Genomic DNA, 17195 nt, shown 5'->3' on the forward strand with positions numbered 1-17195 from the left:
AAAAATGGTGTTTAACAGCACGGTTGTGGGATTGCTAGAAACCCTGAGGAGTGAAAAAACAAACATGGAAAACAGAGACTTTTCTCTGAACATACAGGATGTGATCAGTTTTCCTTAAGATTCTCATCAAATATGGTGATGATTTTGCATGAGAATTTTCTCATGAGGAAATATAAACAGGAGAGTGTTGCATCATCATATTAAGAAACAGAAAATTTGTTGTAATAAAGCAGCAAATCAAAAAGTGAACATGATACGCAGAGGTCGTCTGCTCCATTTCATTGTGCTGTGTCGGTCAGTGAGCTCACTCTTGACAGGAAGAGCAGGGTCCTGAATCATGCTGAAATTTGTACCTTTTTGTTTGCAGCCTTTTAGTGTGTGTGTATGTGTGTGTGTTGGAGACCTGTGGCTGCTGCAATGCAGTATGAAGGAGCAAGGAGATACAATAGACCTCCAGTTTTCTTTAAAAGAGCTGTGCACTCCAGGGCCGCACCGAACTGCTCTGACATGTCCTTGATTAACATATGATTCACCTTGGCACTTTGGGCGCAGCTAATTTTGTAGTGATTTTCTAGTATTTTTATAGAAATAAAATGTTGATAAGTATTACAGTAGAAGGAGATCAGATATTGTAAACAGATATTTTTCTGCAACATCTCCCTGGTAGGGCTGAGTATCAAACAGAAAAGGAAATCTTCGTCAGGCACTCTTGGTCAGAGCCAGAAGAGGAGGTATGTTAAAAGCCTGTCTTTAGTCTGCTGTATTGGTTTAAAACACTGTCAGGTTTCATCCTCAAAGGTTGTTTATCTGTCTGGAGAAGAAACAACTTTTGATTCAGACTGTGTTGAAAAGTCATATTTGTAGTTTTGTTTACCTTTTCTTTGATTAAATAGTTTAAATAATTTAAATGCAGAGAAGAAATATATATATATATAGTATAGATATAGAAAATATGATTCTACTTCAACTTTTTTTTAATCAAAAAATTACACTTTTGGTAACAGTACCAAAACTCTTTGGTAAAACTAATGGCTGGATAAACTTGCTTTGCTGTCAGGTTTCTGACCTCCCCGCTAACACCCTAAGTGCAATGTGTAAAATGTACCTTTACAACTCCAGCAGTCCCATGTTGGAATAAAAAGTAATATGCTGTATGTAAATATGTGAATATGCTCAACGGAAACAGCATTTTTCTTTGGTACAAGCAGCTCGATTTGCTCAGTTAGCTCGTTGTTTGAGTTCTACTCTATGTTGGACATGGCAGATTCACGTTACTTCTACATTTTTTTTTTGCCTTTTGTGCAATTTGTATAAATAAAAATGATCAAGTAAGGGACCAGCAGCACTGTACATTTTAATTCGACAAAGTTATATGACATAAATGTAAAAGCGGTCAAAATGACTGTCAGGGCCGTTCTAGGGTTTTAACAGAAAAAAGAAAAGAAAAAAGAAATAACTGATATGGGCAGGATTACATCGGTTAGAGCTTCTGAATGTCGGTTTCGATTAATTACCGATTAAATGCCCAGCCCTAGGCTTTTGTAGAAAAACGTGTTGATGTATCTCAAAGCGAGACATTGTAAAGTGGAATCTCACGTATCATATCAACACTAGTAATGGAAATAATTCTCCTGACTGTAAACATGAGTAGTGTGACCGCACTAAAACGATGGATTTTACTGGTGAAAAGTTGAGATGGGATAGTTCAGGCAACCTTTTGTTTGATTAACATGAGAAACCAGCGTGCCATTAGTTGACGATAACCCTAAATGCTTTAGTCCTTAGAATGAATAAAACAGCAGCAGAGTTGGCTCAGAGATAATGACCCTTCAGTTTCTCAGTCCTCAAGTTCATTTTCTTTGCTTTTTGTTCCTGCGCCAAAATAACATCTGCTGGGACGAGGAGGAGCCCTGAAGTCAATACTTCTTGGAAACAAATTCACTGCCGACACCCTCATCTGCCAACGTACACACCCCCACCCATTTTCATGTCCCCATATGATTAAAAACACGCACATCATTTAGAGTGCAGGGACCCTTCGCTTTTAATTAACGCGAGCCAGCTAATGCAAAGTGAACTGCAGCTTTAGAGCCTGCATTAACAGTCTTTGTAACGGGCCCCCGGCTCATAAATAATGACTGTGCTGTCATGAGGAACCTGGGAAAGCCATTAAGAGATAGTGAGAGGTATCCGCAAGTGTGGCAGCAGGCAGGCAGGCAGACGGACAGAAGGGACGAGGTGGGGAGCCGCAGGGGTCTCAGGTCTGCCAGGAGTAACCTTGGCAAAGCCGAGTCTCACACAAATCATCCTGCTGGCCTCCCTGCATCCCCCCTTTCTCTTTGTTCACCTCCTCCCCTTCACAAGCAAGGGATTCCCGCTGACCTTTGGCTTCTCCGGAGGTCGTTTCTGGCCACTGTGCTTTCACTCTCAGCTCCAGTATTGATAGAGGGGACAGGATTGATTAGTTTTGTTCTTGGTTCTGAATTTAGCAGAGCACAATGTTTGAGGTTTTGCTCTATTTTAGTCACTCTCCGATCTATTATTGATGAAGCTTGTTGCCAGGAAAGGTTACAAATATAACTGCTGTAACAAGAATTACAAGGCAGAAGGGGAAGTCATGTTGCTGCTGCTGTATGCGCTAATCATTTCAACAGTAAAGCTCAGAAAAGACACCAGATTTAGAGAAACGCATCCCCCCACTATTCAGTTAGGCTTAAAATGTCCCTCAACCCCAAATATTGATTAAAAAGATATAATAAAAAAATAGATTGCTATATTGCTATGCTACGACAGGAAACCATGCACTGCCGTCCGAAATAATCATTAGCAAATCTAATCAAAGCCATAAATTAACCAAACAAATTGGCATTATTATTACTGCCAGTTTTAGTACTACATTGGAGTTCTGCATGGTTTGTCTGTGTTGTGTTGCCGTACCACAGCAGAAGCCGTCGCTCAACTGCTGTTGGTAAAATTAATGCCAAACACTGGACTTGTTCTCTATTTCATTACTCTGAAATATATTAAAAAGTGGAAAACTAGAGTTTAAAATGACTGTTTCATATGTATCACTGTTGATCGTTATAGTTTTTATAAAGTCTTGTAAAGAAACATGTATCAACCTGGTAGCGACTCAAAATTACAAAAGAGATCAGCTGCAAAGAGACACAAGTCCATTTTCCACTGCAGAAAAAACTACTAACACCTGCTAACATGTGTCTGTTGTATTTCGTGGGAAATGTCATAATCAGCATCCACTTCTGGGACAAATGACTCTGCAGTAGTCACAGGTATTTATCGACTCCAGATCCGATCAACTCTAATTGGCAGTGATGCTAGCTCATATACGCTAAATATCTTGTCTGTCCCTCGCACTCGCCTTGAGACCCGTGGCGATCAAGCTTTTGAGGTTGTAGAATAACATTTTGAAATGCTCTCCCTGCATTATCACAGTCTGCTGACTCTGGTTTCTTTTAAAACTCTTACAACGGTATAATTATTTTAACAGGCGTTTGGGCAACTTGTACGCATTTGCTCTGTATTTTATTAATATTTTGTATATTCTTGCTGTGTATTGTGGCCTTTTATAAACTGTTTTATAAATGGTGTGGCTCGGGTTGTCACCTAATCTTCTATTCTTTCTTTCTTGTATGTTCTTTATTGCCCTTACTAAGCACTTTGTGGCCTCTGTCTGTGAAAAGCACTATATAAATAAATTTTACTTACTTACCTACTTACTTATGTTGAACATGACACACCAGTGCCATTTCAAAAAAAAAAAGAAAAAAAAAAGCCCCATCAGGGCCCCTCGGCTTTGGACAAACCATTTAATCTAAATTTTTATAGACTTGTATTTATGTGATGTCAACTCTTCTGTTTATTTTGTTTATTTTACACATTTAATTTCCTTTTCTTTGTGGTTTTACTGCTTTTGTTTTTGGTCTATTTGTTTGTATTATTTAACATTGACATTTTGTGTCATGCATCTTGCATTAGTTGTCCTCTTGTTTAAATTTTATCTCAACTCTGCCCTAGTTTTCACTTTCTGTTGTTGTATTGCCTTCTTAGAATCCGGTTTCTGCTTTTGCTTTGTTTGTCAAAGCACTTAGTAAACTCTGTTTTTAAAGGTGCTGTTTTACTTCAATTCTGTTTTAATGCAATTTTATTTATAAAGCCCATTATCACAAATCACAATTTGCCTCAGAGGGCTTTACAGCATCCCTCTGCCCTTAGGGCCTCACAGCAACTAAGGAAAAACCTTAGAGACCTTCTACGGGGAAGAAAAAGTTAGAAACCTCAGGAGGAGCGACTGAGGAGGGATCCCTCTTCCAGGACAGACAGACGTGCAATAGATGTCGTAAAATGACAGTCGATCACAAAATTATCACATTAATAAAGTTACTGTTATTACTAGGACACACAAACCACAAAGAGATGCGAAACAAGAAGAGGCTGAACAACATGTGTTTCTTGCTCCTATATAGAGAGGTGTTGTGGTCTTCTGCATGTCTGTGCCCAGAGGCCCATTGTCTCATAATCTGCCCATGTGCAGAAGGTGTAGACTGAAAATGGTGTGACAATGCTGAACATGCTGAAATGATAGCAGTCTGTCACAGTAATCCATCAGTTGCTGCATCTGTCTGTTGAAATATTCCTCATGTTGCTAACTTGTGTTTCTTATTTGAACCTTAATATGACATTGCAGTTTGATAACCCGCAAGCAAACTGACCATCAGCAGTGCTGCTGATCAATGTTGGAGATGTGTACCCCTTTAAATTGCCCACACTGCAGATAAGGTAAGGAGTGGTAGGCTTCAGTGCGGATAGAGAGCGCGTTTTTCTCGCCCTTGCCTGCTCCATCACCAGCGCGTCTCTTGGTATGCACAGCAATACCCGAATGCAGGTTTGACTGAGCTTTAAACACCAGCGGCCACTGCTGACTCCAGAAATATTTCACCCAGAAATCTTTCACCTGAAAAGACACCCTCTCACCTCCTGCCGAGCCCAGACCATGCAGGAGCCATAAAGGCCGCTTTATATTCATGTGTGTGTTTGTGCGTGGGGCTCTGGCTTGGTGTAATTGCATAATCTTCATAGGGCGATTCTTTCATGCATGTCGTTTCAAGTCAGTGTCTGAGGACGCTGCTGTGCTCACCATGTAGGCTGTAAGGAGACTCACACAACTCTGTGTGTGTGTGTGTGTGTGTGTGTGCACTAAACGTTGGGACGCACTTGACTCTGCGTGGATCTGCAGCTCATGTGGCGAGAATTAAGGAATAAACATGCACGTTGGCTGAGTGACGGCAGATTGATCCACCCACAGAAATGAAAAGAGGATTCATTATTGATGCATGTGTCCCAGAACGCGTCTAATTATTAAATCTTGCTAATAAGATTATGGGTTTTTTTTAAGCCTCCCTCTTCCTCGCTTCGCGTTTTTTTCTGCTCTCCCTCCCTCCTGCAGATGTTGCCTCTCTGAGCACCTTATCAGGACCATTTACCTTTGCGGCTGTCTGCAGCCACAGCTCGTCACACAGTCACGCTGGCGTGGAGGGGCAACAGCGGAGGCAGATCATTCTGCTGATCCCAGCACCTTTGCTTATTAAGGGAAGCACCAGCACCTCCTTGATCGCTTCCCTCCTCCCTTTTTTTTGCCAATCGCCATCCCACGACAGCCTACCCGGAGGAAAGGAGTCGGGGAGGGGAAAGCGAGGACACACCCGCACATACTGTACCCGGTGTATACACGGCGAGGATGCTGCAGACAACATGAGGTGTATATCATCGACTGCCCCAAATTGGAATTTTTATTTTTTTTACACAAGATCTGATTGTCGCAGCTGGTTCTTCACCTCTCTGGTACCAGCGTCCGGTCACTCACATCAGATATGAAAAAGATGTCTGCAGGTATGTATGAAGATAAAGCAGCTCACCTTTCATCTCTGATTTGTGTTTTGGCATGTTGCAGTGCACTGATTTGCACCTCATTGGTGATCATAAGCCTGCAGTTATAGATTTGTTGTGTAAGGATTTTATTCTCCCACTCTGAGATGATGCAGACAAGAGATACAGTTTTTCTCCTGGAACCTATTTCCTTCTATGGATAAATTATTTATAGCTGTTTTTGAATATTTCAGAGACAGGCACCATTTCAAGACTAAAATGCTCCAACAAAACTAAACTGAAGTCAGTTAATATGTGCATGTGTGTGTGTGTGTGTGTGTGTGTGGGGAGGGGGGGGGGTTGGCACAATTTTGAAAAAGCATACATTTGTGTTTAGACTGCGGTGGTTTTCTGTGATATTCTAGACAGGGTGCTGTCTGTATGAATTTGGTTGCCTGCTGCATTGCCATATTCATGCATGGCTTCACTGCAAAAAAGGTAGTCCCGTTCATTTCACTGGATTCTGTCCATTGCAGCAGATCAGTGTCCTAATTTATGAGCGTCTGTATGTTGTTATGTGCCAGTTAGCCCTGTGAGTATACCTGCATTAAGCAATTTATATGCAAGGCGGATGGCTTATTTGCATATTAATTTGCCCGAGTCAGGAGCTTCAAGTTGCCATGAGCTGATTTATAATTGCATTGATCGCCTTCTCATGACAGCATAACTTGACATAACTCTGATCAAATGTATTTTTTCATAGTGTGCATCTATTTTTAGTTGTTTTAAAGCAAATTCTTGACATTTCTGGGCTAAATGGCAGAAGTATTGAGTGCTGAATCATGTCTCAGGTTTACCTGACCTTGTTGTCTGTCTTTGCTCTATGTGTCCTGCATGCAGTCAGATCCTAGGTGACATCCTGTGGCCGTCAGGTCTTTACGGTGTTGAGCCCCCTCCCTCTCCTGGCCCCTGCCTGCAGTTTTCCAGGCTGCAGGACCCAAACTCACTGAAAAGTGCAGGCCTCCTCCCCCTGCAGAATGACTGTTGCCACAGGCGACCCCTCTGACGAGGCGGCTGCGCACCCGGGGCACCCGCAGGACTACGACCCGGAGGCCGACCATGAGTGTTGTGAGCGGGTGGTCATCAACATCTCAGGGCTGCGCTTTGAGACTCAACTCAAAACCCTCTCCCAGTTCCCGGAGACGCTGCTGGGGGACCCCAAAAAGAGGATGCGGTACTTTGATCCGCTGAGGAACGAGTACTTTTTCGACAGGAACAGACCCAGCTTTGACGCCATATTGTATTATTACCAATCAGGGGGCCGGCTAAGACGGCCGGTGAATGTCACGCTCGATATTTTCTCAGAGGAGATCCGCTTTTACGAGCTGGGCGACGAGGCCATCGAGATATTTCGAGAAGATGAAGGTTTCATCAAGGAGGAGGAGCGGCCTCTTCCTGACAATGAGTTTCAGAGACAGGTGTGGCTGCTGTTTGAGTACCCAGAGAGCTCAGGTCCTGCTAGGATTATCGCCATAATCTCTGTCATGGTCATCCTGATATCTATTGTCAGTTTCTGCTTGGAGACCCTCCCCATTTTCCGCAACGATGATGACGATATGCACAAGTCTCACTCGAAAGTCTATTCACCTGAGACCAACACCACGATCATCAGTTATACTTCCACCTACTTCACCGACCCCTTCTTTATCCTGGAGACTCTCTGCATTATATGGTTCTCCTTTGAGTTTCTAGTGCGCTTCTTTGCCTGCCCGAGCAAAGCGGGCTTTTTTGGTAACATAATGAACATTATTGATATAGTTGCTATCATCCCTTACTTCATCACTCTCGGCACAGAGCTCGCAGACAGGCCGGAGGATGGTCAAGCGGGTCAGCAAGCCATGTCCTTAGCCATTCTCAGGGTCATCCGCTTAGTACGAGTCTTCAGAATTTTCAAGCTCTCCCGTCACTCCAAGGGGCTTCAGATTTTGGGTCAAACCTTGAAAGCCAGTATGAGAGAGCTCGGCCTGCTCATTTTCTTCCTCTTCATTGGAGTCATCCTCTTCTCAAGCGCCGTTTACTTTGCCGAAGCAGATGAGCCGGAGTCACAGTTCGAAAGCATCCCGGATGCGTTTTGGTGGGCGGTGGTGTCCATGACAACAGTTGGCTATGGTGATATGGTCCCAACGACGATCGGTGGCAAAATCGTCGGTTCTCTCTGCGCCATCGCAGGTGTGCTGACCATCGCCTTGCCCGTGCCTGTCATTGTGTCCAACTTCAACTACTTCTACCACCGTGAGACGGAAGGGGAAGAGCAGGCGCAGTACTTGCAGGTCAACGTTCCCAAAGCCGACTCGGCCGAGGAGCTGAAGAAGAGCCGGAGCGGCTCCACCATCAGCAAATCGGACTATATGGAGATCCAGGAGGCTGTGAACAACAGTAACGAGGACTTTCAGGAGGAGAACCTTAAGACGGCCAACTGCACGCTGGCCAACACAAACTATGTAAACATCACCAAAATGCTCACAGACGTGTAGTCGTCTGCTGTTTTCCTCCCTTTCAAAGCGGGAAACGCGGAGCCGAGCAACCGGACGGGACAGGTGTACAGCCTCCCACTTCTCGTGTGCTGGAAAAATCAAGGCAATAGAATCAGGAAGGTGATGATGATTGACAGTGAAAAAAAAAAATTACAAAGACCATCCGCTCACTCCTTGCTCATCCTGTCTTTATCCCTCACAACTTGCCCTTAAAACTCCTGAAAACTGTCAAAGTGAAATTTGAAAATTTCTGCATGGAGTTGGCTTTTTTTTTGTGTGTGTGTGTGGCTGTTCAAAAAAAAAAAGAAAAAAAGATGCCTAAAAATGTCCTGCTCACAACAGTAGCCAACAGTAGTGCACAAAAAGAAAAAGGGAGAAACACAGCAAGAAAAAAAATGAAGTATTGCTTTCAAAAAAAGAAAAAAAGCAACACAACACAATCCCTGCTTTAGTCCTCCGTCCCCTCATATCCCAAGGCACACTGCTCTGCCATGCGCTTACTGAAGAGCCCTACTCGCGCGCTACATATGCTGCTTCCTGGAGCCAATGAAACTGTCTTACGCTACACCATTTAGAAATAAGAGGATGTGTGAGCATGAAGCCCACTCCAGCGCTGATGTGGCCCGTGGGTGACTTTTGACGAGGTTGGTGGTTTAAGTACACCACGTTATTTTTCAAGGGATGAATGACAGCCATCGGCGCTTAGCTTATGGTTCGACACCTTTTTTTTTCCCAGCAGACATCAGTATCTGATGAATGACTGAGAATGGCCTTGACTTTTCACTGCTTTGGTCTTACATGTACTGTATGTATTGCAATGCAAGCTTCTCCCCCCGTCCATTCACCCAAAACTGGTCTTACTGCAGAGCTTTGAGGACAACTTGAATGTTTCTTCTTGTTTTGTTTGTTTTTCACGGTTTCACACAAACACGGTACTTATTCAAATAGATAGGTAGGTTAACTGTGACTTTACTGATAGCCTGTAGGTAGATAGGTGCTGTTAGTAGTAGTAGATAAACTGCATGACATTTTTATCTGAATGAGAATTTTCACTTGTTTCTCGACTGCCACTTGCTTCATCACACCACTGTATATTTGTCTGTTCACTGCCTTCTATACAAAATCCACACTTTTTAAAAGGATGCCTGCAGGTAGCTGTTACAAGAATCTAAAGCTGTATGTTAGGGGATTTCTTAAGGAAAAAATCGAAAGGCCAAATCCTTCATGTAACAGGATGCGGTGTCCTTGTCGATATTAACATTCCATGTAGAAGTCATTGCGATAAAACGTTCACCGAGCTGCGATTTCAGACGTAAAGCTCACAATCTAGTTTTGGACATTAATCCCAGTTGCAGATGTGATACACTTGCAGTGCCGCCTTTTACACAGGTTTGTCACATGATCACGTCCTCATGATCAAAATAGCAACTTAAGGATTCATGTATAGAATAACGCTTCCCCCTTCAAACTGCCTTTTTATCTGGGTTTACGCTAATCTCTTAGTGTTGCATGACCTCAAAAACATTCCTAGAAGCATGCATTTAAGATAAAAGAAGAAGCCAGATAAAAATAATAATTACAATAGATATATTTATTTCTTATATATATATATACATATATATAGAAAATATGTAAACAGACAGGACACACATACAGTACTCATAAACTTTTATCAGAGAATTAAAAAAAAAAAAATCTTTAAATAGCGATGTTTAAGAGGAGAGCCTTCCAGAATGCGCAGATCATTGCCATGTTTTTAATTTTAATAACTGTTCTGAGCACAGTTTATATGTTTCAGAGCCTGCTGAGAGTGCCAAAGACACACTCTTACAAGCCACTTCCAGAGCATTTTATTTACTAGTGCCAGCAAACCTGACACACGTTTGGATACAAAAAAGTTTGCTTCACTCTGTATAAAAATGCCTTCTGTGAACGAGTTGTTGAAAGGCATGGCGTTGTTTGAAACTGTGTCATCCCTCTTGTATCAGACAGATTTTTATTGGCGTTAAATTTAATGGAGTCTCGCGGCGTCCTCTGAGAAGCTTCAATCTGTCTTTTAAAAAGTTGGCATCAAATGTGAATTAGGTTCTGAATCTAGGATTGTGTCCAGCTGAGATTTATCCACCGTCCGCGCAACACTGCCAAGGTAACAGTCAAAGGCAGTAACGTCAATATGGGAAGTGATAATTAGCAGCAGTGTAGCAGATATTGGCTAACCTAAGGGTCCTCTGACTTCTCTCCTGAGGCTCTTACCTTTCTTTGTCTCTTCACGGATGTCTTAGGTAATTACCGAGGTGATGGATTAGGAGAAGGTCCGTAGCAAAGAACTGTCTCAATGAATTCTGTCATGCTGGGATGTACATCTTTATTCTTAGGGTTTCATTCTGCTCACTACAGTCTTTAACCTGCAGTAGCAAAATGTTTTTACGCCATCGCTGCCAATACGTGCTCAGGATGCCTCGTCCAACTGCCTGACATGAGGCTTCTAAAGTCGTCTCTCTGTCCTGATCTGTGTCTGCTTTCATGTGTCTTGTAGGGGTTTTTAGAGAAGTTAAGTCATGAACTGGAGCATTTTCTTTATGTTGCTTTCTGGGGAGTAGCATGAAGGCGAATCGAGATGTTAAAATGGTCTGTAACTGGAGGAAGGACCAGATTTAATAGTTGTTTAGCAATATTTCCATAATCCTTTAGTGGAGAAGGGGAGAACAAAGATGTTTTGGGTTATTTTTTAAGGAAGAATGAACTTTAAGACCTCCACAGTCCAACCAAGATCTTATTGATCATCAGTTGAGTATTGTTGTGGGTGTGTTGATGCGCAGCTATGTAGGAGTTGTCTGTGCATGAGTGTGTGTGTGTGTGTGTGTGTGTGTGTGTGTGTGTGAGAGTGAGAGAGAAAGAGAGAGTGTGTGTGTGAGAGAAAGAGAGAGAACCACTGAATGTCAGTGTCTTAGCTTGGTTGTACAGCTGCATTTATGCAACAGCCATTTGCATATATCTGTATATGTGAAAACAGAAACACTCACAGTCTGACCAAAAATATTTGTCTATGCATGCAAATGCATTGTATCTTATTGTCTTCATTGCATTTTTTAAAGCATATATTTTGGATAAATGTTGCAGATACATGCAACATTTATCTGTTATGTTTGAAATTGGGCACATCACTGTACCTCAGCCAAATTCACTGTAGCAACTCATATACTGGAGTTCAATGCAAGATGTAACCCAAACACCAGAATACATTGGCATTGTGCATTTCTGCAGACCACTGATATGTAACATTTGTTCATTATTATGTAGCAGGTATGTTGAAGTTTGTTAATGCTGTTATTAACATGGTTATGTTTAGGCACAAAAATCCCTTGGTTTTAGTAAAGAAAAGATGATATTTTGGCTAAAAATACTCCATTTTGGTGGTACAATCACTATTGGAAATGCTGCCGATGTTTCACTGAAAAAATACCAGCTTTTGGTGATACAATCAAGGCTGAAAATGCAGCAATATCTTGCTAAAACACACCCAGTATTGGTGGCACAATCACTTCTGGAAATGTTGCCAATGTCTTGCTAAAAAACACCCAGTGTTGGCAGCACATACTGTTGGAAGTGCCACCGATGTCTCGTTAAAACACCAGGTTCAGTCGCTGCTGGAGATGCCACTGTTGTCTTGCTAAAAATACCCTGTTTTGGCAGCACAATTGCAGCTGGAAATGACACTGAATTGTTGCTTTAAAAAACAGTTTTGATCGCACAATCGTGGCTAAAAACACAACAGACATTTTGCTAAAACACAACCAGTTTTGATGATACAAACACAGCTGGAACTGCCGCTGATTTTTAGCTAAAATTACCGCTGGAAATGTTGTCATGTCTCAGTAAAAATAACTGGTTATAGTGGCACAACAGAGGCTGGATATGCTGCTGATGTCTCACTAAAAAACAACCAGTTTTGTTATTTGTTGTTCACATACATTGGCCTGCAGCCTGGCAGCTGTCTCGCCTCGGTGTCACACCATCCACCGTCCCATCCACCTCCAGATATCAAAGGCAGCTCATATACTGCGTGACTTGACGATATGATACATATGAAACATACAAATGTAACATATCTGTGGTTTGTAGACACGTACAATGCCAAAACTTTCTTCTGGCGACTGGGCTGCAAGATGTAGTTGAGCATTGACAGTTATTTCTGCTTAAAGCACAAAGATGTGAAGAGTCATCCTCATCTGTATACCTGCAGATATAATCTGTAACATTTTTATTCAGTGGAAACAAAGTCAATTAAAATGATGTATTGCTTTAAACGAAGCACCACAGCTTCTAAGAATAAAAATTTAAAAAAGGAAAAAAAAAAGTCATCTCTCACCCACTGAGGGACCCACCAGCAAATCCACTCCATGAGAAGGGTGCCCAACAGTGAATACACTGAGAAATCTATGCAGAGAACGATTATTAGCTGGTAGGTGAGAGGGTTTAAGTACATAATTTTTCATTTTATTTTATCTGGCACCAATCACACGTTGATCCTGAGAGCTGACAGCTTATTTGAAAAGGACCTTGCGAGCAGGAGAGAAACACTTTGCAATATTCTGCTGTCAGACACTCACACGTTGGCTGAATGTGAATATTTTTGAACTTTAGTTTGTTTGGACTGCGACGTCAGCTCTCTGAGAGACAAGGCTCCTACATAACAAAATTTTAAAAAAGTCATACGTATGGGAAATAAGATGATCAATATGCAATCCGTATGCATGTTTGTGTTTGAGGACGAACGTTTTCTTTTGGTTTTGACCCCCAGAGCCTGAGAGTGTGGCATCCACTGAAACAATATGTACAGTTGTTCACCCCCCCCCCCCCCATCCTCCCTCATATCATAGAGGCCTGAAAACATCCATCAACGTTGGTACAGTGGATAATGGATTTTCTTTCTATGAAATGAAATGTGAGAGAATAATGTAAATAATAACCAATGGATGATGGAGCAAAAACCATGTACTATATACTGTATGTGAAGTCTGGATTTCAAAACGTAGTATTATCTGCACTTTACAAGACAAAAAGGACAATCAAAACAAGAATGGACAAGAAAAACATGTGAAATTAAAAATGCATATAATCCTTCCAAATGATCATAACCCTGACAAAGTAATATCAATAATGAAGCCAATAATAATTCAACCGAAATCGTGGTTGGTGTGTTTATTGTGTCTTTGCTTAAATGTGATTTTCAGTGCCTGTGAGAGGTGTTTTTTAAGTGTTTCTCCAGCCTTCTTCCCTCACATCACATTGTTCACGAGGTATTTAGTCAGCAAATGATTTGAGTAGCTAATTTTAGCCGAGAACGTCTGCGCTGATGCAGAATGCCATGAATCGATCAGAGGCCTCTTTGTTGTTATTCTTAGGACATCCAGCATCTTTTGTAGCCTGCGGGCAGCGTGGAGGACATTTTCAAACGCCTCCTGGTATCTTCAGCTTCTTCCTCTCTTTAAGTGCACGGTATATGCTCCCTGCAGTTAAAAGAGAGAGCAGGGTGTTGCTATTAATAGCCGTTTTGTTGGAGAAAGAGATAGGAGCAGGAGGAGGAGGACGAGCGTGAACGTGAGCAGAGGAGGAGACAGAGGGAAGGGTGGAAAGGAGATGGCAGATGAGGAGAAATTCTTAAAGAAATCTTTCACAGTGAATTTTTCATGGCAGCACAGACCTGACATTCATGTGTTACAAGCCACAATAGCAAAAAATGACACGTATTCTTTTTTCTCTTTTATACATTTTATTTTTGTTTGTTGATTTTTTTAAGATCAGTGTATTCTGCTTCATGATTTTGAGGTACACAAGGGCGTAGGTTTCAACACTGGAAGACACACATGAAAGGGGGGTTTGGGTTCAATGTCTCATTAGAAAACGCCCGGTTTTGGCAGCACAGTCACAGATGGAAATGTTGCAGATGTCTTTTGAAAACACCCAGTTTTGGCGGCACTATCACCGTTGGAAATGCTGACAGTGTCTCACTAGAAAACGCCCGGTCTTGTTGGCACAATAACAGTTGGAAATGCCACCTGTGTCTTGCTAAAAAAAAATTGCAGCAAAATTGTGGCTGGAGACACTGAAAATCTTGCTAAAAAATACCTGGTTTCAGTTGCACAATGCAGCTGGAAATGTCATTATTGTACTGCTGATGTCTAACTAAAAACACCCAGTTTTTTGTGGCACAATTGCTCCATATATCCTGCTTCTGCAATATGAGATAATGGCCTACAAGCAGAAAACAGCATAGGTTTCACCATAGGGAAGGACATATAAAACTGGAGGTTCGGGGTCCTTTCTCATCATGTCAAACATTTAATTTCCTGCATTATGGTGATTTTTTTCCTCATCAATTTATGGTGGAAATGTCTTTAATTTTATCAAAATAAAAGTCTGCTCCTTTAATGATTTCATGGAGGGGGGGTCAAATGCACATTTTTGTAAGGGGGACATGTCCTCTGCATCCTCCTGAAATCTGTGGCTATGTGAGCAGATGCAGTATGTGCTGATATTTGTTCTCGCCTCTCTGTCACATCCACACCTGCACAGTTTTCTCCAGCGAGCTACCGTCATGTCTCGTGCTACCTGCTATCTTTAGTCCAGCTTGTGGTTTAACTACAGCTCTGCACTGCGAGCGGGAACACTTGGGGCCTCGGTGCTGTAGCTACATCTCTGCTGTAGTCATTAGTCTTGCTTTGATCCAGCGATGCAGTGCAGCACTCTGCAGCTCGCTCTGCTGAAACCAGGGCAAACAGGGAAAGGGAGGCAGGCGGGAAGGAGCAACCCAGCTGAGGACTAAGGCAGCGGGCACACGGGCCTGCTGCAGGTGGCCGCTGCTGCCTGTTGTTGTTGTTAGGGAGGTTTGCGCGTGTGTGTGTGTGTGTGTGTGTGTGTGTGTTGTTTGTCAGGGATGGTAGCATGCCCACAGGAGCACGGTTGAGCAGTCATACAGGCTTGCACCGTGCTTACCAGCTTGTAATTAGGAGGCAAGCGCTGTGGGACCTGCTGCTAATCCAGCAGGGCTGCCCTGGCACCGGACCACACCCCGTTATTAGGAGGTGTTCATCTTTTCACACTCATTAACTCACTGCCCTGATACCAGCCACCAGTCATCAGCCCCGCAGCCAGTCTGCTGAGTTTAATGGTTGCTTCTTTAGCATACTAGAGCACTCGCTGGGTTCTAGTTGTTTGGCTGAAGTGAAGATTAAAATAATGGAGATGGATGTGCAGTTTTTCTTGGCACCTTGTTGGTGCAGTGATGAGGAAATATGAAGAAAGCATTACTGCCCTCTAGGGGTGCTGCTGCAGAAATGACACTGACAATGTCTCAGTTTCTCAGACAGCAGTCAGAGTTAGTTTCAAGAAAGCTTATGAACGGCAAACTTGAAATCAAGGGTGGAAGAAGTATTCATATTTTTAAAGATATACTATGCAGAATTTTCCTTAAAGATACATGTATGGACTCATATAGAAGAAACTGTTCTCAATCATCACTTAGGACCAACTAGAAGTGTGTGGAGGCGTGTTTTTCTGCAGAGACTCTGTCCTCTGCCTGTATTTTATTATTTTCTGTCCTCTGTTCTGTTTATTGGCATGTATGGGCATCGAGGTCAGGTGCCATAATGTAAGCAGCAGGCATCCAAGCGACACAGTGCCAGGAAAAAAAAAATATGGCAAATTACCAAATGAGAGTGGAACTGGGGTTGGCTTTTACGTTTACTTTTACTGGGGATTGTGTTTATAAAAAGTAACTAACTACCCTGCATAGTATACCTTTACTTCATACTATGCAGGAATTGTCAGTTTCTGTTTGTAAACCAAATCACCAGTGAAAGTAAAAGTTAACCCAAGATTCACTCTCATTTTGGAACGAGCTTTGTATGCTTAGTTTTTTCGCCTCACTGTATTTTTTTTTCAACACATACAGTGCTCCAAACTCATCCTTGGTCAGTGTCCCTACAAATCAGAATGTGATGCTCTAGGCAGCTCTCCTGAGTCAATTTTTTAAGTTAAGTTCAGGGCATGTCAAATTATGCACATCACATGCATATTGTCAAAATAAACTTCCATTTTATTAGGAAATATACAATTTATGCTTGTTGTTATATGGTCTCTTTTCAAATCAAACTTTCAATGTAAATTAAAAAAAAAAATGTAACTTGTAGGTTAGCATCCCTAGAAGTCAGCAACAAAACTACACGTTTAAGTTTAGGAAAAACACATCACGGTTTGGCTTAAAATAAGTACTTTTGTTACTACCTTAGTGTGACTTCAAATGACATAGCCATTGGTGTAGTGTATTAGTCTTATAACAAACCACGTTGTTATCAAAATAACTCGATTGACTTTTTGTCTAACAAGGGACACTAACTGCAGGATCCCAGGTGACAGTCCGGAGTTTGTTTGACCAATATGCAGATTTTCTCACTGTTTACATTACGGCAGAGGTTTGGAGCGTCAAAATATGTGTCCATGACTTTCATAGCTTTCTATTGGATATGTGTTGCTTACCTTTTTATAAAGTCATGACCTCACCTCTGCAGATAATACATCACTACACAATAATAGCAGATCATAAGTGGTGACTGGGTGATGTTTCTGTATCACTGTATACTGTATCACTGTATTTCTAGAGTCAAATTCTCCATAGTATACCTTTAACAATACATGGAAATGCTAAAGTAAAGTACAAATACCTCAATATTGTACTTAGTTACTTGAGTTACCTTCCAAAACTGAATTTAAAACAGA

General features: G+C 41.9%; 1 protein-coding gene across 1 annotated transcript; it reads left to right on the forward strand.

Moving 5' to 3' along the window:
- Positions 1-5239: 5239 nt before the first annotated feature.
- On the forward strand, positions 5240-12596 carry LOC121949723 (potassium voltage-gated channel subfamily A member 2). Its single transcript, XM_042495453.2, has 2 exons — positions 5240-5907; positions 6784-12596. The coding sequence occupies exon 2, from the start codon at positions 6921-6923 to the stop codon at positions 8415-8417; it is 1497 nt and encodes a 498-aa protein (XP_042351387.1). The 5' UTR covers positions 5240-5907; positions 6784-6920; the 3' UTR covers positions 8418-12596.
- The last annotated feature ends 4599 nt before the right edge of the window (positions 12597-17195 follow it).

The sequence above is a fragment of the Plectropomus leopardus genome, chromosome 2, assembly GCF_026936395.1.
Source record: "Plectropomus leopardus strain MGB_pleo_1.0 chromosome 2, ASM2693639v1, whole genome shotgun sequence".
Classification (NCBI taxonomy): Eukaryota; Metazoa; Chordata; class Actinopteri; order Perciformes; family Serranidae; genus Plectropomus; species Plectropomus leopardus.

Coding starts and splice junctions, on each gene's coding strand:
- LOC121949723 (XM_042495453.2), top strand. CDS start 6,921: ATGACTGTTGCCACAGGCGACCCCTCTGACGAGGCGGCTGCGCACCCG.